We start from the raw sequence: 11,339 nt of genomic DNA on the forward strand, positions 1-11,339 counted from the left end.
GCATGATCAAACGAAGCGTGCAGGAGACGGTTTAAATGAACGATTAATGACAGCCAAGTTTCGTCTATACTTGCTGTAATTGACAAGGCTGGTGTCTATGTAAAATGCTTCGCTTCATTTTTCTCGGTAACACTTCAAGGGCAGCTGCTGAGATGATTTATGCCGACCAGTCTTCTCTATTCTTAAGAACTAAACTTGGCCAGCACCTGAACGTAGCTATCTAGCAGCTGTACGCTAACCAGTGCTGATGATCTAAAGGAATTTGCAAAGTACCTAAGTTGAGGATAGCCAGTGACAGTGGCTGCCATCGCGCACAGATGATCAGCACTACTTGGTAATCAGGACTTCAAGCCCAAGTTAGTTCTTTCCGTAAAGGTTTCGTGTCACGTACGTGACACGAAACCTTTACGGAAAGAACTGCACTAAATGAGAGTTTATAAATGCGGGGTAGCACCCGCCAGGACATTTAAGGCCAGACATCTTTTCTTCCGAGCAGGTTATTAAATATTAACATAAAATGTCCTTGTTTCAGGAGACTTTACAAAAGATATTAAATAATCTTTTACCGTCTTTAATTATTAATAAAGTATGACTGCCCTTTCTCTATAACTTATTAACAGACATTAATTTATAAAGTTATATCCTAATTTTCCACGCCTTCTTCGCTAAAGGCATATATAATAAATTTATATAATTTAAACCTCTTATCTTCAAGTCTAAACATCCTTAACTTTCTTAATAACTAGTTATACCCTCAACCCCCAATATAGCACAGAATATTATTGAATTTACCCTTATAATTATTAGCAGCAGTCTAAATCCTTCTAGGGAGCCTTTTAAGCCTACTGCTGGTATTTAAAACTAACTGAGGTAGAAGAAATAATTAAATAATTTTTATTTATTAATACTAGAATTATTTAAAAAGCAGAAATTATAGTATATATAGTCCGGTATAAATGTTTCCAACCTGATTTAAGATATTAGGGAATTTTTAACTCAGGAACCTCGAGATATGATATTTTATAGTACTTTATAGGATAATACACACTCCTTTTAACCGCAGAATCTGATCACAGATCTAATTTATTATTTCAAAGTCTTACAGAAGTTGATTAGTAATAGTATTGTAAATAAGATTAAATATATCTACTGATAATAAATAGTATATATCTTTGGAAACCATAAACTAGAAATAATTAATAGCCTTATCCTAGTCAGTGAGCTTTCCTAAAGAGTTAGATGAAGAATAATAACTATTAATAAACTGGCAGATTTCTTGAAAGGTAGGGATAAGGTTTTAAAAGCTAATAGAAAATACCGCTATTATCTTTTATTCTTTTATAAATTCGGACCTGGTGCTGTTGTGTTACTCGGGGATACTGTAAAAGATATATAAGATATTACAGAATTCGCAGTGTGAGTAATTAACTAAGCTCTAGACTTGAAAATAGATTGTTAGATAATAATATTATTAATAATATAAATTTTATTCGGAATAATCTCCCTGACTTTATTTTATAGTATAAAAGGATAAATTTCGCAGTGGCTATCTTGATTCTCAAGGATTTATTACTATCGGGCTGGGATAGAAGATTCTATTACGAGACTAGGTTTATAAATTATTTAAAAAACTTTATTAATCTTAAAATATTTCAGGAGTCTGGTAAATTTTGGTCTGTTTTATTAGAAGAATCTAGTAGTACCTGATTTAAAAGCTTCTTTTTAGAGGCGCCTGTGAATCAAAATAATAATAATACTGATTTTAGTATTTTAGCTTCAGATATACCTGTTGCTAGAACTAAAGATATTTTATCTGCTGGTAAGGCCGGTCCCTGAGGTATTTAGTATTAAAGTATTTAATTTTTATTAATTTGCTTAGATACTCGGAACCCCTCCTGTATAGATGTGATATTAATAGATTTTTAATAATATCAGTTTTCTAACACAGATATCTGGGCTATTATTTATAATAGGCCAGTTAATGGAGCAGGTCGGTATAAAAGAAGATACTAGCCTGAAAATCTTAATATTAACATAAATACCTCCCTTGGCTTAGAAGATATACCTACTTTAATTAATCCCTGGCTGTACCCCTCCGCGGATCCAGGATTTATATAGCAGACGTCAGTATCTGCGGATGACTCTATAAATACCCCTTTTAGCTTAGGTCTCTCTTTTTTTAAGGATATATCTGCTTTAGCTAATCCCTGGCTGTACCCCTCCGCGGGTCCAGGATTAATATAACAGATATTAATATTATTAGAAAAGTCTATAAATGCCTCCCTCGGCTTAAATATCTCCTTTTTAGATAATATATTTGCTTCAGCTAATCACTGGCTTTTCTTTTATAGTGTTAATAAGAATATAACTAGCCGTATACCTGCTTTAGTTTTAAGTAGGTCCCAAAATATTAGATTAATATATATAAATACTTAAATTAGATATCCTTCAGCTATATTTGGATTAAGTATATTAAATAATCTTATATCTATAATATTTATACAATCAGCAGTAGCGCTAGAGGTTTAAGATATTCCGAACTTCATATTATATAGCAGTTTAATATTAGTTATATTAACAAAATTTATCCCTTTGTTTATTCTTGTATAACACTGATACTACTATATTCTATTAAATCTTTATATTATTTTTTGGGGGCTTTCGTACTGGAAGGCTTTGTGAGAATATAATAAAAAAAGCTAGATATAATAACCTAGTTTTTAAAGTGGAAGGGTTCTAATCCTAGAATAAGTAAAAGACTATTAAAGATTCGAGGTATGCCTTTAATTATTAACACTAGTATAATATAGGCCTCTTTTTCTAAAATCCTTGTATTTTTTATTATTTTCTAAACCTGCAGACCGAAGCCTTCTAATAAAAGAGGTATTTCTAAGATATATTTGATTAATATAGGTTTGAGGTTTTTGTTATTATTATAAATTAAAATATATTAGCCTTTTTTTTACTATTATACCCTCAGAAGAAACTTCACAAGCTTATCTATAGTAGAATTCTATATTATATATAATATAAAATAATTTTGAGGGCCGGAATAGTAAAGTAAAGCAAGATAAGATAAGGTACTAATAATATCTATAAGGAAAAAATTTAATAGTATAATTATATAGGGAGCCTGTTGCCTATGTTTACTCTCAGAAGATTAATGGGTATCTTATAGTCTAATTTAATATATTTTCTTATCTAAAGATAAAATCTGAGCTGATATTTTTAGATATAAGAAACTGTAGTATATTTGCTGTGTATGATTTATAATAAAATATTATTAGTAGGGTAAAAAGGCTTTCCGTGATGCCTAATAATTATATAATATTTCTAACAGACTATTAACGCACTTTTAAGCCTAAGGTATTATAAACTGCTAGACTATTATTTTATTGATAGTTATTTAATACAAGTCTTAGCATCTGGCAAAAGCCTAAATTTTGGTCGATATCTACCCGGGTAGCTATTAACTAAATATTTGATCCCTGGTGCTAATGTCTTTGAGATAAATACTATGTTGGAGGCCACTATATAAGCTATATAAAGTTAATTTTTACAGCCCTGCTTTGCTAAGTATGTACTTCGGTCTATATTATTTATCTTATGGTTGAGGTGTAGTTATTTGATTTTATTCCAGATTTATTCACCATGTGCTTTAAATATATTATATTGGTTTATTTACTGGTAGAGAATGAATAATGATATATGCTAGAGTTTTTCCAGTTCATAAAGTGCTTTTATCCTACGCTGTTAACGCCCTTCACCCAAAGTGAGAGCAGCCAGCAGCTAACTGAGCCTGGCGAGGCTACAGCAAATATTTATGAGCACCTGTTATTAATAATGCCACATCTTAATATTTATACGCGCGGTCTAGTCTTATATTAGCAGGTTAGGAAATTAGCTGAATTAGATAAAGCATACTTATACTTTTTATTTTTTACTGAGCTAGTTACTCACTACTTTATATAATCTAATAAAATAATCCCGGATTTACTCTTTATAAGTATAAATTTAAACAGAGATTATAATACCCTATATTAACTAGAAAAAAAAAAAAAAAAAAAAAAAAACTGCTAGTGAGTTTTCTCCTACTATTATAATAATAGCGCACATTTCTTATCAGGGGCCATATAATATAATTCCTGATTTATTATCTATAGGTATGTAATTGGATAAAGCAGGTCAGATTCTACTTTTTGTTAAACCTCTTTAACTAAAGAAAGAAACTGAAACTATTAGTAAGTGTTTTTAGTTTTCTTAAGTGCTTACTAGCATTAGAGGTATTTACTAGGGATAGAAACTAGTTGATTAAAGTTCACTATAATATTATGTGTAAATATAACTTTTACTCCTGTTTTTTTATGCTGAACTTTAAGGCAGATATATACTGTTTATTTTCTTTAATAAGAAATAGCATAATATTTGTGTTTAAGTAAAACCTTTCCTAGCTGGCAAATATAATTTGATTTATTACTATAAATAATATAACTCAGTTTATAATAACTAGTTTTTCAAATTCACATATTTAATTAAAAGAACATATTTTGTTATTAATTAATATTCTGAAACCTAATGCTGCCTAATTAAATATTTTAATAGAAGAAGGGCTTAAGTTTAGTATTAAAGAAATAACTAGGTTTTCCTTAGTTTTATCCCCAGGCTCTATATTAATGTCCCGTGAAAGAAACTTATTTTGATTTTAATTGATACTAAGCACGCGTTTAATATTAAAGTTAATAATTCTAGATAAAGGACCCCTCCAGCTTGCTTATAACTTAAGAGTTTATTACTATTTTTAATCCGCATTGGCTTTATTGAAAAGCTGTTCCCAGGAAAACTATATTATATAATCTAACCACTGCTAGAACTGTCATACAATGCCAGGTCAGATAAAATGTGGAATTTTTTTCTTTTGGCTTTTTGCTGTTTTGACATTTTTCTTTTACCTTAAGAGTATACCCTATACAAGTCAGCATCTCAGATTAGATGCACAATAATAACGCTGTACACCTAAAATCATGTCTAATATATATTCTCTATGATATTTTTTTGTTAAAACTTAACTTATTATAACCGAAAACTACAATAAATATTAGATAATCACTCTTGGCGAACCTGGAAGTTATATTTATATAAGTTTTGAGCTAAATATACTGCGCTGGTGTTAAGATATATAGTTTATAAAAATTATTTAATTTAAAGTCACTGATCGCTACCCAGGATTTAAAGAGATAAAATATTATTTTTTGCTTCTAGAGTATCTTATGAGGTAATATAGGTTATATTTTTATGTAAACTGGGCGTAAGTATATGATCTCTAAATAGTTTTCACGGCTTAACAGTATTTAGGTGGACTATGATTTAGTATTATTGGAAGATTGGCTATATTAAGGAATTGTCTACATCTAATATATCCCTTTTAGACTTGTTAGACAGACTGGTTAAGATTTAATCAGGGGTCCGTGTACTTTATTTACTGATGGGTACTCGAGGGATATATAACTAAAAAATATGGATAAGCTTTGCGAGGTAGTAGCTGGGAGAAGTTAAACTAATTAAAGTAGAACTTAACGGATAGAATAAAGCAGAATAAGTAGACTAAGATTAAAATATAAATTTTACTGCTATAAGGAATAATGTGAAAAAGAAACAAGTTCTTATTATAATAAAAGTTAAAAGTCCTAGCTCTCCTCTTCTGGGCTATTTTCTAAAGAGATAATAAAGAAAAGTCTTAGAGCTGATTAATTTCTATTATATAATAGGAACTTTATTTTGATCTTAAGTAGGCTATTTTGTATATAATTAATTATTTTTTATTTTATCCTTTTCTTTTAGGACTGGATGTAAGAGTCCTATGGAATATATAAGTTAGGGGCGGCCACCGTTACCAGGAAACCAAGCAGATTTTTTATACTTATTTATAATTGCCCTTATTTTAGACTACTTTATTATTTTATTTATTGTTTTTATGGGAGCCGTCCCGAAAAGAGTACTCTTGTATACGAGGACTATTTTAATAATATAGATGCTGATTTCTCTAGTAGAATAAACTGGCCTGTGATAATTGCTGTAATATTAAAGTGAAGTTATATTATTTTAAGTCTCTGGATTTTATCCTAGCTAATTTTTGTAGTGTTTTGGAGGTAATCCCTGTCTAAAATATATATTAAACAGAAATATATACTCGCGGAATAAAATTATTAAAGTTAGCTTTTATATTAGCTAGTATGTTTTTTACCTGAAATATCAAGCGTCGAGTCTTATAGTATATTATTTATAATAAAAATAGTATGTATACTTTCCTTATCTTTTGTAAGTTAAGTGTTGATTCTAGTCAAAATGAACAACCTAATTAATTAAATATAAGTATAACTAAAAATGCTATATGCTAGTTTATTTAGAGTCTTTTTTTTATAAACCTTAATAAACTGTAAAGTTCTGATGCTTTAGAGCTACAAAATATGATTACTAATTTATTATTTAATAAATCTTTGGGTATAACAAGTGCTGTGATTTGTATTGAAGTATATCTAACGCCTATTAATATATAATCTTTTAGATAATTTGCTCTTAAGCTAACTGAAGAGACTATCAACAAGCTTGTTGAAGTATATAACACTTATTTCAAAAGCGAGTCTGTGGTGTTGAACAGTGAATATACTGCGGCATTAATAAACCTTGTCCATCTGACCGATTATTATGCACTTGAAACTCCAGAGGAGACGTATATTCGGGAGATATCCCCCAGTGTCGAATCTGCAATGTATGAGTTGTTTTATTCATCATCGCCTTTACAGGTTGGTTGCTGTGCCTCTTTTCCCTCAGATTGTCTCTAGCAGCTCCCTGGCTGTTTAAGTTATACACATCAGTACCAGTCATGTCTTCTGGCTTTATTAGTTTGTGTTATGCTGAATTAAAAAATCACTGTATCAGGAATGACAGGTGTATGCAGTCTTGTTATGTAGAAATGTTTTCCTTTCACATTCTAAGGGATTTTATAGGCCATCAGATCATGAGTAGCACCTTCTACCTTAAAGGAACGTATTCAGCAGCTCAGAAACGGTAAATTCAGTTGGAAGTGTGTAAAGTCCAGCGAGTCCTTACACAGCGACAGCAAAGTTCACACCTAGTTTCCGACTACTAGTATGTTCCTATTGACTACCTTTTACACCGGTTACAAAATAACATTACGCGAAAGATAATATTAAATCCTAGATCTTTATTAATATAATCGTTGTAATAGGGTGATTTAGTAATGATTTTAACTGTTATTATATAAACAAACTAAAATTCCCTCTCTTAGAGTAAGAATAGTATATATATGCGGAGACAGGCCTTCCTACATATTTATATATAACTGAGATAATGTTAGAATCTGTGGTTTATTTTAAATAATGATAAGTCTAGTTATGATCTATGTTCTGTACTTTAGGTCCTTGGCAGGCTGTAGAGCCTTGGTTTTATTTTAGTTCCTATTAGGGTCAAGTATATTTAATCCTATAATAAGTTATTAAGGAAAAAAAATCTTATGTAAAAATACTCTGTTCTAACTCTTATAAAGTCCAGCAGTTTCTTGTTATTCTTAGGGATATATAACTTTTACTTAATTAGTTTATTTCTAGAATATCAGCTTTTTAGCGGGCATCCTTTTTTTTAGAAGAGGCTTTTTCCTTTATTACTATATAAAATATATTAGTTAATACAATTAAAAAATATTAGTTTATTCTTGATCTTTTAGGGTCAGCCCTGGTAGTAATTGTAAACAATGATCTAGCTAGCTCGGCTGGCGCACTATGTTGTATAAACAGTATATTACTTTAGACTATTTAAATAAACATTTTCCTGAGTCCGGACATATATGTTAATTTAGAATATTAGAAGTTTTATAACACCAAGGCAATCTAATTTTGGAATAGTTTCAACTACTACTGGCTAGTATTTAGAAAGTTTGTTCTGGATAAAATTAAAAGTATCGAATTTTTCCAGATTTTACTATAGTATTTAGAAAAATTAATAAAACATATTATATTAATATGTGACTATTTAGAGCCAGAGGGGCTAGTTGACTATAAAATAGGAGTTTTAGAGGAGATAATCATAGATGATATGTAAAAAAAGTGTGGGATTTAAGTTATTTTCCTGACTGGATATTTAGTGCTTTTTTGCTGCTTGGATGGTTTAGAATACAAGCAGGCCTTATATAATAATTTTAATATGCGGATTTCTGTATATATCCAGTAGCAGCTGTCTAATAAACAGATATAACAGGCAGTAGTGATTATAAATATTTAAATAAATAATTAGCCTAAAGTCCGATTTTATTTATAGTTTCCTAAGAATATTTTATTATAATTAGTTATTTATACATAAAAGTCCTTACTAACTAATAATTAATATAAGAATTAGAGTGTACCTAAAGTGCCTTTTCTACTTTTATTATACTAATAAATAAAGGATATTCTTCTTTTTACATTTGACATTATATTAGTTGTTAGATAATTGGGTTAACCTATTATCTCTTAAATTATATAATTACCTCGGAGTACTGTTTCTCCCCCCAGACTATTACAGAAAGTAATTAAAATAAATCTATAACTATAAGACCGGACTATTTATTCTTCCGAGTTAAATAAGCTGTGCCCCCCGGATTTTATCTAGGAAATCCTAGAGACAGGTGGGACCTTTTCTTAAATTTATTCTAATTTTTATTACTGTTTATTAAATCCTGTTTTAAATTATTTATATAGCCTGACTAGTATCTGATTATTAATTTTTAAGAGCTATAATATTATTTATTGTTTTATTAACTTACTTAATTAATCTGTAGCCAAGGTGGTCTTCTGGGCCTAGATTGCGGGACAGCGGGCTACTTATGGACTAACAGAGATAAAAAACTAAAAGAACTAAAAACTTTTGGGATTATAGGCCTCAGCCACTGCCTTATTACCTAATTAGGATCTAAATCTATGGAAATGATATGTGGCCTTTGTGTATGGAGATAACTAAAGATAATATAATTTTAAAAAAATAAGAAAAAAAAAGAGAAATAATTTTAGAAACTATTACTGTAGTAATATTATTAGTTTTACTGTTTTTACTTAGATTGTGAGTATTACTTTAGCTTTATATAAAGAAATATTATATTATTATTAGAAAGTTGCTTTTAAGCCACATAACCTACTAAAGGGTCTATAAGGACCTTAGCCCTAACTAATAATAGAAATATTAAATTTTAAGAACCCTGGGTGTTTATAAAATCCCTTAGCTTTATCTCTAGTATAGATTAGAAGACTCTAACTTACTATTTATTAATGGTATTTTTAGTATCTGCGGGCTTCTACTGGTATAGTCTTGTTCCTATAATAATCTTAAATTAGTAGTTTATTAAAAGGTTAATAAATAAGTAATAACATAAAAATAGAATATAAGCTTACTAATATAATTATATCTGTTATTTTTAGGTGTCTGAGAGTAATTAGACTCCCAAGAATAAACTTACGGGCTGCTATATTAACTGCCAGTATCCTGACTAATAGTCTAAGAGAAATCACATAATATATTAGGAATTATATTATCTACCGGGGATTTATTCTCTTCTTACATATTAATTAGAGTATGGGATAATAGAGGCTGGGTTTTTTTTTATTAGGTGGTACTTTTATTATTAATAATAATAGGGTTGAGGAAGTTTCCAGGTGCAGTATTACTTATTAATAACTTTAAGAAATATGACTTGTAATTTAGAAGATAGAATATGTTAAAAAAAAGATATAATAAGATATTATTTATAATATAACCTTACTTTTTATTATCAGGTAAAGCTTAGACTCCGAAATTGTCTAGATATAAAAAAAGAAACAGCTTAAAAGGGGAGTTGCAGTGCTATAGGCTTAGAATTATTATTATTAAAAAGAGGATAGCTGAATAGATTAGACCCCTGTAGGAGAACAGTATTAATTTAGAGTTTTATGGTTTAGACCTGTAATTTTGTCTAGTGTTACTGTTTATATACTTAATAGAGGCTGTCTGGCTGTATATATTCCTTAGCAGATCTAACTTGTTTAAATTAGGTAATATTATAGGAAAGTTGTTACTGGAGTCTACGTCAATTTAATATTACTATAATATTTAATTAAGGCCTAACCTCTCCTCTGTTTTTTATTTTTTCTAACTATTTCTTCTTTATTCTCCCCTTCTAATGTTATCCTGTTATAAATAAATTATTTACTTTTTACTGTTCTTGCCGCCAGTCCTGCTATTTTTATATTTTTATAAGACTCTCTGATCTTACTTATTAACTTCGGATTAGATATGTATTTATGACCAGGCTGTAAGGGCTCTTAATATTTACTCTTATCTTAAAAAAATTAATTATCCGTAATTTACGCGAGTTAGGGCTACTTAGTGCTATTTTAAAGCCCGGGTAGGAGGGCTACTTGATTTATTAAAGGTTTTTTTTTAATCTAGCGAATCTTGTAACACAATAACTATTATATTATAAAATCTACTCTGGGTCTTGAAGAAGGCAGTTCTTATTTATATATTTAATTTTAATATTTTTTATTTTACTTGTCTTCGTATTGCCCACGATGAAACTATTAATTAAGAATCTATTTTTTTTCGGATTATGATAGACCTCGCTAACCTGAGCGGTAGATCACAGGTGCTGATGTTGAATCTCTCTCTAGAAAGAGTTAAAGAAAGTGTATTAACCCGGACAAGCAATGACAGCCTCTGTTCATCTAGTTTAGTCTCCATGCTTCAAGCGCCTGTTACCGATGTTTCGGCAGTCTCAACGCTGAGTCTGAGACTCAACACGACCGGCATTGTTCTGTGTCCATCTAAGATGAAGTCTCTATGTCCCGCCAATCAAGAAGACTTGAATTTCCACGCTTTTGCAAAGATTTGTTAATCCAGACACCTACGTCTATACTTTTCCAGACGACAATTTGTGAATTCAGAACTCGATCGGCTGGGAAGCTTTTCTTGTTCCCTGGGAGAAGAAAGTCTTCAGACCGAGCCTTTTGACCACGCTCGCCATGGCGTAGTCCAGAGAGATTGGCGTGCCTTCAATTTGTCTCCCGACCTGTGCTTTGTCATTCAATGGCTCATTGATAGTATATAGATCAATGGTCAATGCCCCCTGACATTGAAAGACGGAAAAGACTGCTTCTTCCATCCCCTCAACCGATGGATTCTCCCACCGAAGTTAATACGCCGAGTACTCTCTCCCCGTCACTGTCCTCAATCCGCCTAACTTGCTTTACGCATACTTCCTCTCCTAGCTGTACAGAGCGTAATATACTTATGTGTCTTGAGCATGATCTCTGTGGTAT

General features: G+C 30.4%; 1 protein-coding gene across 1 annotated transcript; it reads right to left on the reverse strand.

Moving 5' to 3' along the window:
• Positions 1 to 10,844: 10,844 nt before the first annotated feature.
• On the reverse strand, positions 10,845 to 11,072 carry P170DRAFT_361414 (uncharacterized protein; the record flags this gene model as incomplete). Its single annotated transcript, XM_024844467.1, has 1 exon — positions 10,845 to 11,072. A coding segment is annotated over one exon (228 nt), but the record flags the coding sequence as incomplete, so codon positions are not given.
• Between the last annotated feature and the right edge of the window lie 267 nt (positions 11,073 to 11,339).

The sequence above is a fragment of the Aspergillus steynii genome (genome assembly GCF_002849105.1).
Source record: "Aspergillus steynii IBT 23096 chromosome Unknown P170scaffold_5, whole genome shotgun sequence".
In the NCBI taxonomy this organism is placed as follows: domain Eukaryota; kingdom Fungi; phylum Ascomycota; class Eurotiomycetes; order Eurotiales; family Aspergillaceae; genus Aspergillus; species Aspergillus steynii.